Genomic DNA, 15717 nt, shown 5'->3' with positions numbered 1-15717 from the left:
ACTAAAGTAGAGAGTATTTCTAATGATTATATCTAAGGGATAGAGTAGTGAATATCAGAAGAAAAAGTAGAAGATGCAGTGAGAAGAAAGAGTAAAGAAATGAAGTAAAAGAGTGAAAAGTAGAGAATTAACATTTAGAGTAGGTGCAAGGAATATATATACATGCAGGAAACTTACATCCTCCCAAACTGGTGTTTATGTCTAATAAGAAAAGGTCAAATAATGTTGATTAAGATGTCGACTACAGGTCAGGTTAGGGCAAAAATAGCTGGAAAAGAACATCTAGTAATGCTGATGGCTAATTCTCATAGCTGCAAACTCACAAGAGGTCAGAAAGGTGACATAGTTTCACAACATTTTTGAGAATTTAACATGTAAATGAAGCGTTCTGGTGCACTCTGACAACAAAATAAAGGAAAAAGACAACATATGCTCCAAGTAAAATAAAGTACTTTCACACAAACTTTCTGGACAGTGCAGCTCTCTTGTCATCGGTGTTCATACTTATCTTTGTGAGCAGTGGAGTCAGTTATTTTTGCACATTTTACTGTTCACATTATAGTGTGCATACTATCAACAAACTGTTCACTGCAGAGGAAACAGAGAAGCTGCATCTGAAGTGGCATTAGATGTATTTACACACTGTTTAATGAAGCTGAGGTGCCATAAATGCATTCACAACACAACATTCCAAATGCATAAATAATTTTATAAGATTAATGTTTTTGAATATAAAAGTTAAAAATGTTGGGGAAAATGCAATACTTTTAAATATGAAGCCAAACCAGCAGTAGAGTCATTAGTCATTCATTCAAACAGCTGATTCATTCAGAAACGAGGCGCGAGACTGCTGTCTGTATGAAGCACTTACTGAAGCATTGACTCACTTGATTCCTTCAAAAACATGGATTCATTCAGTATCGAAACACCGCTGTGATGCTCGGAGACAAAAAACACTTCTGCTGTGGCTTTGATTGAAACTTCGTCAGCAAACTTGAGCAAAAACAGTCAATATTGTATTACAAACAAGAAGATATCTTTCAAACATATATAAAATGTGCATAACATATATATTTTGGGGGAATACTACAAATGTTACATCTTGAATATAAATCAAACACAATAAAAGAAACATAAGTAACAAAAAAATCAATAAATCATAAATGAATACATGGGTATGGAAATTAAGAAAAATATAACATCATTGATTATTTGGATGCATCATAAGAATTTTAAAAAATCTTTTTCTAGAGAAGAAATGCTTTATGAAACATTTACATTCAAAATTTCTATTACTTTTTAAGATTTACAATAGTTTCCAGAATTTTCCAGACCTGAGAATCACAATTTTATTTAATTTCCTGATATTTTCCGCAGGTTTTCAATGATTGTGGTAATCCTGTCTGTTTTTTGCTCATTATATTCAGTTTTTCAACCCTGAAGATGTCCATCTCAGATGCTAAGATTGTTGACATTAGATGCATATTTAATTTAAATGGATTGTACTCACATTTTCTTAAGATGTTTTAAGATTTTTTTTAAATGTCTTAAGATTTTAAGATGCCTGTAATACCATAAAGTGATTATTTTTATTGCAAGAACATACGTTTTCCACACTATACTGTATAATACATTTTGCGTATAGTTTTCTATAATGAAATTGTTCATCTATTTTTCATTTTTATAAGTACACTGATTTATTTAAAATCCCATAGTAGGCTATAAACACTGAAAATAATATATTCACGTTATTTGATTTAAAGGAACACACACATCCGCTTAAGGGCGTGACGTCACAGCTTACCTGTAAGTGGGCGTGGCCGCAGTACCTGTAGCCGCAGGTGAAATACGGCACGGCGGGGCGAAGGAACGAATCTCACCGATCAAAGCTTTAGTGGGAGCCGAATCTGACCAAATCGACCCGTTTGAGCCGTTTTCAGTCAGTGGATCAAAACTAAGATCGATGAAGTGGAGGTTATAACGCGGCAGAAGGAACATATTTCACTCTCGGGCTACTTCCGCGATCTTGAACGCTCAAAACAACCGAAGGTTTCCTCCGAGCCTATGCGGTAAGTGACACCTTGACAAACCATCTGCTCCGAGAACGCTTTCGATCAGTGGATTGATCGTTTGGCCGCTTGCTCTGGAAGTAAAGGGACTTTCCAATGGATTCTAGTTCTGTGAAGTCCATAAATATTGCTGAATACAGACGAGAACAGTTTGAGGCTGTTAAAAAAAAGACTAATGGAGCATTTAATATTGTCTGGACAGACAAACTGCATTTTCCAGTGTATAACATGCCTGCCCTAGTGTATACTCAAATTACTTTCTGAGAATGTATTCTGGGTTTTTCTTTCCCATCCGCTTTATGCAATATTATTCACAAGAGTTTCCTCAAACTTATCTAAATCTATATCTATAGCGGGATGGATGACATGTTGCTTTCTGAGAATTAGTGACATCACAAACACATGATTCTAGACTCAGAACGCAATCTTTTGAGTCAAACACTGATTGTATGAAAGGTGAAGTCACAAGGGAGTGTATCTTAAAAATAACTTGATGATCGAGTAATTCCAGCCCACCAAAGAAAACCCTCTTTACTAAATTTAAACATGCTAAACTATTCAAAACAAAGGCTCTTAATTGGCATATTATGGTTCCATGAAAAACCCTTCCAATGCACAAAAGGTTCTTTGGAGAACCCAAAATGCTTCTTCCTTGGCATACCTGTGAAAACCCTCTTTTGCAGCTTTTATTTGTAAGAGTGTAAGAAGAGCTACATAACATACAGCTTGTATTTTTCATGTGAAATATGACAATCCTGACTGCTACAAATCATGTTGACATTTTCCAGGCTTGCCTACATAACCCTTGTGTGCTATCTAGATCCAGATCAGCTGGCTGTTGACATGCTTCAGATGCCTTTAGCAGCACAACACATGCAGACACAGAATGAAGCTGTCCACTCTGTGGTATTTTGACCCAAATATGGTCAGTGGTATACTGATGCAATGTTGATGATGAATTAATTTCATTATTTGATTTCTCCATCATCATTACACGGTTGACCGGTATTATTGTTATATCTCCAGGCTTGAGGAAGTCATTGTGCAATAATTGAGAAATCTGAGAAATCTGACACTTTGAGGTTGTATATTCACTAAAAACTTTGATCAGTTTTCACTCACTGTTTATAATTATTTATATTATTTTTGGCTCAGTTTCTGGAACTTGGCTTTCTTGTTTCTTACATCTTTCATCTAAATAGTAATTGCAGCAGGATACATATTCAAAAGTTTGGGGTCAGTTCATTTTTCTTTCTCTTTTAAAAAATAATAATAATACTTTTATTCAGCAAGGATGTTTTACATACATAAACAGATAGTAAAGACTTCTAATTATCAACACTCATAATAAATCAGTATATTATTATGATTTCTGAAGATCATGTGACACTGAAGACTGGAGTAATGATGCTGAAAATACAGCTTTGATCACAGAAATAAATTCTGTTTTAAAGTATATTAAAATAGGACACCAATTTTAGGAATTGCAATAATATTTTAAAATATTATAGTTTTTTCTGTATTTTTAATCAAATAAGAGACTGCATTATAAAACGTAAGAAATCATACTGATCCCAAACTTTTGAACGGCAGTGTATGCACTTTAATAGCTATAAGCCATAATGATAAAATGGTTAGGAGAACCGGATTGAGAATTACAAACTACATTAGAAGAGCACATAAACATCTACATCACAATTAAATGGTGAAATCTACAAGTGTGCTCATAAGCTGCTTAAATTGCCTGGTTTCAATCAGATGTTTGTCTGTCTGTCACTGCGCATGTAACTTGCATCAAACCCGAAAGCCATCTTTTAAAAAAAAAAAGCCTAAATTACAAATAATGCTGTATTTTAGTCATGCACGCAACGTTCTGCAAAAATAGGCTCAGCACATCTCTGCACACAGGTACGATTGTGCTGCTTTCTTTATACATGCCGTATGAGCGCTGCAACCTGTTAATGTGTCCCTGCAGCACAAAAGCAGTCATCAGTAACACAGCTATATTTGTAGCAATAGACAACAATACATTGTATGGATCAAAATAATATTTTTTTCTTTTATGCCAAAAATCATTAGGATATTAAGTAAAGATCATGTTCCATGAAGATATTTTGTAAATTTTCTACCATAAATATATCTCAACTTCATTTTTGATTAGTAATATGCATTGCTAAGAACTTCATTTGAACAACTTTAAAGGAGATTTCCTCAATATTTTGAAATATTTTTACTTTTATTTAATTTATTTTTTTTGCACCCTCAGATTCCAGATTTACATAGTCAGCATTTGAAGTGGATCAAAAAAGTTAATCAAAGTTGTCCTAAGACAAGAACGCATTTTGGTTTTAGGACAACTTTGATGAAAGGTTTTGATCCACTTCAAATGTTAACTACTGTAGTTGTATCTCGGCCAAATATTGTCCGATCCCAACAAGCCATACATCAATGGAAAGCTCATTTATTCAGCTTTCAGATGATGCATAAATCTCAATTTATAAAAATTGACCCTTATGACTGTTTTTGCATATTGCATTCATTTATAATATTTGCATATTAACATATTGACACTGTTCATGAAACAAGCCTAAGAAGCAATGCTTTGTCTCAGCTCTTGATGCATTAACGTCCATCCTGTGTTCCTGCAGGTCCTGAATGTGGTGAGTTATGCCTGGCCACAGCACAGGATCACATCACAAGACGCGTCCTCATAGCTCAAGCCGTTCTAGGGCCGATGGCTACAGGCAAAACCGCACCTACTCCAGGGACAGCAGCACCAGTCAGGAGACCTACAAGGAGAACTACAGCGAGCAACCTCGTAGCATAGACTCGCAGTTCCCCCGTAAAACCCATTCTCTCTACACCAATGGACGAGGCTCAGAAACCCTGGGCTTTATCCCAGGCTCCGCCGACTCGCCTCAGGGTACGCAAGCCTGCGGCTCATGCGCCTCTCTTGGCTGGAGTGGATGCAAAGCTCTGCTGTGCTGCATTCTGACTTGTGGGCTTTATGGGTCTCGCAAACCTTGCTTGCCGGCCAACGAAAGCTCCACTGACCACCCTTTAAAAGCCGAGCCAGAACCGAGGAAGCCTAATGGATTGGCTCTGTCCAATCCTACATGCGGCGTAAGCCTCGAACCGAGCAAACCGAGGCAGTTGCCAAGCTCTGGCAGCTTCAGGTACGGCGACGTTTATTTTGCTGGCAAGAAAGTGGAGTACCCTGTAAACTCCGAGGTGCCTCCAAGACGGACCAGAACGGCTGGGAAAGGCGACAACAACCTGCGTCCCATCAGCAATACCAGTATCTACTCAAGGGAGGATTTGGATCTAGACGACCTGGATGACGGCGGCACTGATATCGACTCGCTGATCACTAAGAAGCTTCTGGAACTTTATAAAATGCACCAGATCGAGCAGCTTGCCAAATGCACATCCGACGTGTCCTTCTCCCGGAAAACCAATGAGATCAGCGATCTGATCAACAGCATTGCTCAGGACTACAACTTGGAGGAGCAAGAAGCGGAGTGTCGACTGGTGCATGGCGTCATACGCATCAGCACCCGCAACAAATCCTCAAAAGGTTACAAAAGCAAAGACTATAAATCGCAGGATGCAATACAGCATACTAACGGGAGGAGGGATGGAACGCTGCCCGACAGTGGGAACGAGACCATGACCTTCACCTTTAGTGATGGTAAGTAGGGTATTTCATTAAAGTAAAGCTTGATCTAGCTCAGGACTGTTTTGATTATCATAGCCCTATAAGGTATTTTAAGAGAGAGTGTTGTGAATAAAATAGTTTATCCAAAAATAAAACGTCTTATCACTTACCTTTATTTACTTACAAAAGGAGATGTTAGGCAGAATTATGTTTAGTTTTTCTTCATATTTTCATGTGGAATGAAAGAGTTTCTCATTTTGTGTACCAAATATATTTAATTGTATAATAATTGTAATTACATATGATTTTCAAAAGCTGAAGTGATTAACTTTATTTGTTAGAATATGTATAACTTTGAATGATCAAAGTCTACTGATTACTCAGTGAATTAATCAAGGATTAGTCGATTAACCGTTCTAATAATTGTTAGATTAAATAATAATTTGTTGCAGTGATGCAGATAAGAGTGTCAGTAGGGCACGATGATGTTTGAATGTGTTTTGATGCTATTTCTCTTTCCCTGAAGACGAACCTGAGGTGCTCGTGTCAGAACTGACACCGTCAGATGAGCTTGCCCGAGAGATGAGAGGCAACAGTGGGAAAAGTAAGCATCTTGGTTCTTGCTTCTTACACTTTCTGGATGGCTTGAAGTGAAAAGATAATGTACCGCCATGGAGCCATGTTAACACTAGCCATGGTGGATTTGCACCCTGAGGATGGCGTATTCTTTTCTCAACGCTCTATTGTATCGGGTCCATTTCCAGACGTTTCTCACTCATTCTCTACTGTCGAATTGGCATTCCTGTGTTTGATCAATGCCCCTCAAAGAATAATGCCCTCACCCACCCGTCCCGTCTGTGTAAACTGTAGTTGCAGGGCCTGAAGCTTCTGACAGTGAACACTGAATATTCTCATCTCACCTTACAAACGCTCTTGAGGGTCCTTCAAGCAGTTTATACAGTATTCCTCCATATCGGATCACATCTACCCTTCCTCACATAATAGTGCTGCTCTCATTATGTAACTTGTCTGAAGGTCTCACTTTTCTTGCGCTGTGAAATCTTTCCATGTTAGAGACGTGTGCAAATGAGGGGTGGCGCTTTATGAAACGCCTAAAATTGTATTTCCGTGCTATTGATTATTTTGCAGGTAAATAATGACGATGAAATAAACATCCAAAGCAAACATGAATAACTGGTCTTCAAAACAGATATTTTTTAATATTGAAATGTAGTTTTATACAAAACTAGCCGAGTTTTGCTTTGTCGTATTGCCGTTTACACCTGCTGTTTTAATCCATCTCTTTTGACCACTTTCCTGATTTCTTTGAGGGGGGAGTCTATGAGTAGGTGTATGTATGAGCTTTCAATCTTATTTTGCGAAATAAGCTTGCGCAATTTCCATATTAACGCGAAAGGAGACAACGTAAAACAATACCGTGAGCAGCAGCTTTCATTGTTGCTTCTACGCAGAACGCTGTGGGTTTGTGTTAGAATTAGGAATGGTAAGAGGAAATCTTCACCTTCAAACCAAACGTATGATTTCAGACGGTTTTAAATCCCATTAGTGCGCTTCAACAACATGTCCTGTAATATTTAGGCAGAGAAGAGGTGGTCTTTTGTGGCTGTTGGTACGCATTCGACCACATGAGCATCTACACTACGAAATCAATCCGGTCAAATGGGTTTTCGGCTATCTCTGGAAGTGGTCAAAAGTGGACAAGCTCAAAATGTTTGAGACCTGTTTTCAGTGTTGGGGAAAGTTACTTTTAAAAGTAATGCATTACAATTTTGTGTTACTCCCTAACAAAGTAACTAATTACGTTACTTAGTTACTTTTTAAGGAACGCAATGTGTTGTTACTTTTTATATCTGGGCAGGGTTTTCTTGTTTGTTTTATTTTAAACTTATTTTATAAATGTAAAAGCCCTTTCACAACAAAAGTGAAGTGAATCCAGATCAGGCTGAAGGAAATGTAAATTCAGGTCTGTACAGTAGAGAGCGCCACTCAAACAAACAGGAGAAGAAAGTTCAACACTATTAATAACTAAAATGAAACACAAATTATTAGTATAGTTGACTTGGATCATCGAAAGTCATTAGCAAAGACATTGGTTAATAAAATGGGATTAATTTCCTGATTTCTCTCAACATGGCAACCCCAGAGCTGTCGGTCAGTACATGGGGAAACTAAGTAAATAGCGTTACTTATTTGAAAAAGTAACTCGGATATTTCCTTATAAATTAAAAAGTAGTGTTACTTTACTGCTTACTTGAAAAAGTAATCTGATTACATAACTAGTGTTACTTGTAATGCATTACCCCCAACACTGTCTGTTTTTAGCTTCGTCCACTGGTGATCGGATCGACAAAAACATCTTAAAACCAGGTGTAAACAGGGCTTACGTTACGAATCTCCAGCCACACAGCGGTCGCTGCCAAATCAAGAGTCTTGCTTTTGGTTGGTGCTACAGATGATGCCAAACAATGATAAAATTCACATAGGGGCATTTCTTTGCCACCGGACATCCATGGCCCATTCCCATTGAAATTTCGATGATTCTACATGACTGTCCCTTACGACATTTGCTGAATGCAGAGTTGCACTCTACAAGGTTTAAAGTCCATAAAGTCAACATGTTCTTTTCCTTCACAGATTACTACTCGAGCTCGGCCACAGACTCATCAGGGGCTCCGCTGCTGCGCTAACACGCCAGCTGTTCCCTCTCAATTATTACTGCCTAACTAGTGTTCATCTCTGTCCTTGCGCCCCGCTCATATTTCAGTGAAAGCAGTTATTATGCTAAGGACAGTTTGTGTTTGTCTGAATGCCCGAAGACTGCTGTCGTCCCACAGCTTCTGTCATGAGTGTAATGAGGAGGAGTCTGTTGCAAAAAAACAATGGTTTCCTACTGCCCTTGCCAGAAGCCATGCGGATTGTTACATAGTTTCCTGACCAGACCATTGGCATCAAAGGGTATCTAAGTATTGCTTCTAATTATACTTGTAGAGACTGTGGTCCTAAGCGGTGATGTATCTAGTAAATATGCATGTATTCAGCACTGATTAATAGCAACAATGAGACTTAAACTAGTTGCTGTTCATCGGACTGCTTTGCTCTAGTAGCCCATCCTTCAAGTGTTTCCTCAGATGAACAATTTGTCCAGCTTGTTCTTTGTTTAAACGATTTAATGCAATTCTATGTTGTTTTGGGACTGTTTGCTGTCAGCCACATCTGTATGGTGGAACGTCCGTTTTGAAATGCTTTGTACAGATTTTTTTTTTTTCATCTCCAACTTTTTTGTATTGAAATAAAAAGGGAGTTTCCTCTCATTTTCTGTTTTTATTCATCGCCGTATTAATGTAAACTATATGCACCATTATGTCTGTTATACTGAGTGTTGATTTAGAGCACAACTGTAGTTCTCTATCAGGTATAACATATTTCCACTCATACGTGTTCACCACAGAAGCATAGCATTTCTCTAAGATTGCATTGGTGTCCGCCTCCTCCCTCGGTTTCCCTCAGGTCACTGTGCTATGAACTTGTTTGGCTGGTTTGACAATAGAAAGGAAATAAAATCCTACTGTTTGTTGGAGTTGTTCATTGCGGAGGAGGGGCAAACTCCAGAGAAAATTCCCCTCGCAACGGTTCTACTGTAAAAACTAGCTACTCCGCTTTAGTCACCATAATTAGTGATATCTAACATATAGTTTTTATGGATTAATGGGAAATTACTAATCAGCATAATAATGGTTTTCTTTTTGGATTGCAAACCATTTCGGACCCAATTAATTACAAAAAAATTGCATCTTTCATAAGTAAATATTTGGTCAGAATAACAAAAGTTCAGATGTTTATGTAAAATAAGATTGAAAACCCACATGAAAAAATACTATACTGTTTTTGAACCATACTAAAGTACTTGAGCTTGCTGTGGTAATATAACAACTATATTAATATAAACTAATTACTTTACCCAAGTTTTCTACAACAATAGGGTATATTACACTACAGTTTACTGTAGTAAAAACTGAAGTATTTATTATGGTTCATCAGTGCACTATAGTTAATAGTACTATTCTATATACAGTATAATACACTTTAGTATGGTTCAAAAACACTAGTATTTACTATTAATTACTATAGTATTGTTTCATGTAACAACCATTTCATTTTTGGGATATATTGATACTATAGTAAAAGTCATGTCACTGCAATGCATTGAACTGCTGTTTCAAATGGTTATCCTTCTAAAATACATAATTTCATGTACTATGTTTTTTTTTTTTTTACAAGATAGTATGCTTCAGAAATCAAAATGTTTTTTTTTTCTTTTTGTTGGTGTTAATCATCACAAGAGGGCACTATAGTACACACTATCTAGAGAGGAATCTACAGCTGGAGCCACTGATGCTATAAAGACCAAGAGTTGTGTTCATATGCATTTCTGTGTATGGTCAGTTCAGATATTATAATATTATGTCTTTAGTTTGTGTACAAATCTATACATCGATTTAGCGCTATTGTATAGTTTTTGTAAAGAAAATGTCCAGACATCCAAACTTGTACAGAGCACTAGTACTCAGGCCATACGGAATAGCATACTACAATACTACTCATTCTGCAGTATATAACATAATATATGACCCTGGACCACAAAATCAGTCATAAGTGTCAATTTTTCGAAATTGAGATTTATACATCATCTAAAAGCTGAATAAATAATCTTTCCATTGATGTATGGTTTGTTATGATCGGACAATATTTGGCTGAGATACAACTATTTGAAAATCTGGAATCTGAGGGTGCAAAAAAATCTAAATATTGAGAAAATCTCCTTTAAAGTTGTTCAAATGAAGTTCTTAGCAATGTATATTACTAATCAAAAATGAAGTTTTTATATATTTACGGTAGGAAATTAACTAAATATCTTCATGGAACATGATCTTAATCATGTCCTAATGATTTTTGGCATAAAAGAGAAATGTATAATTTTGATCCATACAATGTATTGTTGGCTATTGCTACAAATATACCTGTGTTACTGATGACTGCTTTTGTGCTGCAGGGACACATATGTACACATTCTATGCAGATATGCATACCCTTTGTCCATGCAATGCTAAAGACTTGTATGCAACAGGTCACACTATTCTACGATGGAATGCAAATTGTAACACAAATGTGGATTTTTTTTTTCAAAATGATAACTGGATGCTATTCTCTAACATGTAGTGTTTGAAACGGTTTATAATTGCAAAAAATGCTATTTAAAAAAATGCAGTGTGCAGTTACAGTGTCCTGGCCAGGGTTTCCGAATCGCCTAAAATCTCTGGGTTTTGACTTGTTTTTCCTTTTGAGTTGCTCTCTATAGTCCTCATACATTCAATCTCTATAGTCCTCATACATTCAATCTCTATAGTCCTCATACATTCAATCTCTATAGTCCTCATACATTCAATCTCTATAGTCCTCATACATTCAATTGCTTTGACCGTTCTCTGTAGATCCCGCATCTACTTTCAGTCATTACCTTACAAAACCAAAACCTGGACATTTTATTCACTCTCTATATATTTATATGCTGCTCAAATGTATATCCTGACATCACTAAAGCGACTGTTTAATGTAATTTCTCGTAAGTCAATGGCAGAGCAATCATCTGCTATAAAAACAAATATGCAGGAACGTACTGTTCAAACAATGCATTCACCTTTGTGCCTCTGACCCTGTAGTGTCTTCCTCTGGGTACACACATAGCAGCAAACACAACTTGTTTTATTACAATTACGCAATCTTTCATAAAATAAACCTCTAACACTGACAAAGCATGAGGCTGCAGAAGCCAATGTTTGCAACGCTTGGAGCAAACATGGTTACGTTTGGAGAGTTGTGCAGTGTGCTCTATGGTATAAAGCTTATTTTAGCAACTGGGTCATTCCATACGGTGCATGCACACTAAACATATTATATACTGCAGAAATACTGTGTAGTTCATGAACTATGAACAGGTTCCACATAACATTACACTTTAACATGACACTTTTAAAAACACTAAATCTACTGTTTTAGCATTTCAAATTAAATCTTTTCCTTCAGTAAACGACATTTGCCTTGATATTTGCTTTGATGATGTTTCACATTTTTAAACGTGATTTAGGTGTCCAAATACTTTATAATATGGAGGATGATGTACATTAGTTCAATTGTTTTAGGGTTTCTCTTGTATGCAAGAAATAACATCAAATGTGAGAATTGTTCTAATTATAAGTTCAGTGTTCTTATTTAGAAGTACATGACAAACACACAAGTTTTGATAATACCAACATCTGTAAAAACAGATTTAATTGCAGTATATTTATGAACATACACATGTTTTCCTCTAGCTTTTCTCACAGAGACAATAGATCTTTTCTATAGAGTTTCATCAAGGAATACTTTCACAATCATCCCGTACAAAAAGCTACAAAGGTGATCAATAAATCACATACTCGTGACCTAAATACCATTACAAAGGTGCAGTCGTTTCATTAAACTGTGTAAACAATAAAGATGTGCGAAGGTCTGTAACTTGTCAAATATTTCAAACGTAACCCTTACGCAGTGTGATTTTCATCCAGCGCTCGCACCTCAGTTTTGGAGAAAATAATGCTCTATGGAGAGTCTGTGAGTGTTTGGATCGCTACCTCGAGAAAAGCATCTCGATCAACAAGTCCAGCAGATCTGTCTGACCGATGACCGGCCGAAAGAAGAGCTCTGTGATGAGGCTCGGAGTGATGGTCTTTAAAGCGGACGCGGTGAGGAGGATTTGAGCAAATCGCCCTGGATCTTGTGGATGAAGAGGCACCAGGACCTCCTTCAGAGCGTGCTGAGCTTCATACTGCAGACCCTCGATGAACAGAGACGCCTTCAGACCCGGCACATCTGCAGATGGAACACAATGGCTGAGTGCGTTGTAAAGTGTACGGCTAAACACAATAATTCAGGGTACAAATTATAAATAAAAATAGATAATTTTAAATAATTAAATATATTTTAATAAAACTAAATTATAAATGCATTGTTTAATGTTTAATTATATATCATTTTAATAATTAAGTCATTTTAAATATTGAATAAAATATTAAAATAAATAATTAAATATTTTTTTTTTATTAAATTAAATTACAATCAATTATTTATTTACAAGTAATTATTTATAAAATTATACATTTTAAATTAATTAAATAAATCATTTTAAATTAATATAAATTTAATTAAATTACAAATACATTATATATAATTATTTATTTGAATATAAAATGATTTATTAAATTAAATTATAGATAGATATAATTTAATAACTGCTAAATGCTATTACAAGTAGTCATTTATAAATTAAAATTATAATAATTTATAATAAATTATAACTTTTAAAATTAAATAAATCATTTTAAATAATTACAGGTATTTTAATAAACTTAAGAATACTTAGTTTATAAAATAATTATTTATTTATATAAATAATTATTAAAATAAATTTTACATTATATATATATATATTTTTTTTTTTTTTTTTAATGTAGTATTTGATACTATACCTTCCATTTAAATATAACTTAGTGACTGAATGTTACTGTGCAACACAATGCTGGTTTTGGAGAGCGTACCTGGATTGAATATGACGGTGCCTTTCAGATAAGCGTACTCCTTGGGGCTTAAATCCAGGCTCCAGAACTTGTTGAGGCAGGCTTTGAGCGTCTGCACGCCGGCCAGCGTGGGCTGCTCTGGACCGGAGCTCGCCGTCTCTTGGCCGTTGAGCAGGATTCTCTTCAGCATGCTGGGCGCCGGAGAGTCGTGCACCTCGAAGCAAACCTGGTCCTGGGCCAGACCCAGAATGAAGAGCGGCGCCCAGCAGTTCTGCAGCAGAGACAGCTGGTCTTTGGGCAGCAGCTGCTGGAACGCAGGCAAGCTCTTCATGAAGTGCACGGTCTTGACCAGCACGTCCGAAGCTACCGGACACGTCTCGCTGGCCGTCTTCAGACAAACCGTCCGGCGTTTCTCGCAGTGGCACATCTGAGGAACCCGCTGGTAGCTCGACTCGCCTCGGCTGAGGATGTTGAAGAGGATGGCGTTTGACTGGCCATTACCTAAACAATCGCATTCGCAATCCATGTTCTCACCAAACTGCTCTAGAACTCAAACCTCTGAAGCTCCTATTTATAACAAGCACTCCTGAACCTTGACCTCTCAGTCTACATCTGCTGTGAACAAAACAACTGTTTAGCCATTGGGTAAACGGTGATAAGGCACTTCAGCGCAAAGCCACTGTAGGCTGGGATATACTGGAGGTGAGGCAATATTATCTCTGCTGAAGTCATTACACCAGGCCGTACCAAGAGACCAAGGACTCCTCATGTGCTCATTATATGGTCCCTATCACTACAGATGAGCCTATAAACCCACAAACAGAAGAATCCAGCACAGTAAAAGGAGTTCGAGGTGAATGAACCTCGAGGACGGGAAGGATGACTGTTACTTCATCATACAGCTGCCTGAGAAAACCTCTGAAGATTAGAAGCTCAAGCAGACATGATAGTTCACCCAAACATTAACAAAACAAAAAAGAGTTTCAGAAATACTTCATATTTTTAAAAAACCATCATGTCATTCCTAATCTTTCTTCTGTAGAACACAAAAGAATATATTTTGGGAAATTTGCCCGTTTCCACAACTGAATAAAAAAATAAAAAAGGTAATTGCGACTTTTTTTCTCACAATTTTGACTTTTTATCTCACAATTTTGACTTTTTATCTCACAATTTTGACTTTTTATCTCACAATTACGAGAAAGAGTCAGAATTGAGAGTTAATATCACACAATTCTGACTTTATATCTGAAGTTTTGGTCCCTGATATTCTTCAAAATATCTTTGTGTTCCACATGAGTTTTGTTTACATGATGTTTTAAACTTCTAACTTTTTTCACTTCTCACACAATCATCTGAAATGTTCATTTTCAGTTCTATGCTTAAGTGGAACTGACACAGTTAACAGGTTAAAAATATCATTTAATATAGAAAATCCAAAGCCTGAAAGTATTTGGCAGAAGTGTATTTAAAATAAAGATTTCCAAGCTGTGTGGGATTTTCTCCTCTTCCATTATATTGACTTTGTACTAACAATGTCTGGAGGTTTAGCTGGTTAATTGGTTAGTTAATTGGTTAATCGCCCTGCTGGTAGATGAAGTAACTAGGTCATTTTGAGGGAAAAATCATCTTTCTCTATCTTTCTCTATATTTAAAAGTAGCTGTGTGTTCTGATAAAATCAACATTTTTGGAAAGATCAATATAAATCAAATCTTCTGTCACATCATTGTAAGACTACGTTACTATATTACAAATTAATTCAATTTTTTTTTTTAGAACCGTTTATTGAACATTGGCGTTTCATTAATATTGCTGCTGCACTGTAAAAAAATAAAAAAAGTGGGGCATGTAAGTTGTAAATAAAAAAATGACTGGAGTATGCTTTAATAACAAATAAACAATAACAAATAAAATTAAGAAAAAAGAAAACACTACAATTTCAAAATGTCACTTTTAAGTCAATGTGTTCCAGTGATTTTACCACAAGAAGGACTGTTCTTAAGCACAACACTGAGATCTACTCTTTTTCTATCTATACTACCTTCTCGTTTTCATTTGTTTGCCTTTTACTGTTTTCAGACTTTCAGCAGAAAACAAATAGTCTGGCTGATAATTTATCTACAGAAAATCCGTCAGATAAATTGACGTTTGACTGATTGAAAAATCAGTGAATTCTCTTGAATTATAAGTAAATGAACACAAACAAGATTGTGACTCAAACTGTAAAACGGACTCGAATCAACACCGTGAAATATTTATCAATCACAATCAATTGAGCTGTTTTTCTGTAGCGTCACGATCATGTGTAGCTTATTATCTCAGCAGTGCCTAGCACAGAGAACTTAACCAGATAAGCTA

At 36.3% G+C, this 15717-nt stretch overlaps 2 protein-coding genes across 3 annotated transcripts; one reads left to right on the top strand and one right to left on the bottom strand.

The window, feature by feature from the left end:
• The first annotated feature begins 1818 nt into the window (after window positions 1-1818).
• Window positions 1819-9058, top strand: LOC306887731 (keratinocyte differentiation factor 1-like). 2 transcript variants are annotated; one of them, XM_079445722.1, is made up of 5 exons: window positions 1819-2069; window positions 2890-2994; window positions 4718-5760; window positions 6254-6331; window positions 8383-9058. In XM_079445722.1, exons 3-5 carry the CDS (start codon window positions 4737-4739, stop codon window positions 8433-8435), a joined length of 1155 nt encoding a protein of 384 aa, XP_079301848.1. In that variant the 5' UTR covers window positions 1819-2069; window positions 2890-2994; window positions 4718-4736; the 3' UTR covers window positions 8436-9058. The 2 variants fall into 2 exon arrangements, with proteins under 2 accessions (XP_079301848.1, XP_079301847.1); XM_079445721.1 differs by lacking the exon at window positions 2890-2994 and having other exon boundaries at window positions 1828-2069.
• A 3165-nt stretch (window positions 9059-12223) lies between these two features.
• Window positions 12224-13891, bottom strand: LOC306887736 (nuclear receptor subfamily 0 group B member 2-like). The gene is made up of 2 exons (XM_079445727.1): window positions 13380-13891; window positions 12224-12654 (listed from the first exon to the last, which is right to left on the bottom strand). The coding sequence occupies exons 1-2, from the start codon at window positions 13882-13884 to the stop codon at window positions 12413-12415; spliced, it is 747 nt and encodes a 248-aa protein (XP_079301853.1). The 5' UTR covers window positions 13885-13891; the 3' UTR covers window positions 12224-12412.
• Window positions 13892-15717: the final 1826 nt, after the last annotated feature.

The sequence above is a fragment of the Barbus barbus genome (assembly GCF_936440315.1).
Source record: "Barbus barbus genome assembly, chromosome: 21".
In the NCBI taxonomy this organism is placed as follows: domain Eukaryota; kingdom Metazoa; phylum Chordata; class Actinopteri; order Cypriniformes; family Cyprinidae; genus Barbus; species Barbus barbus.
This window is presented reverse-complemented; position numbering and strand designations above follow the sequence as displayed.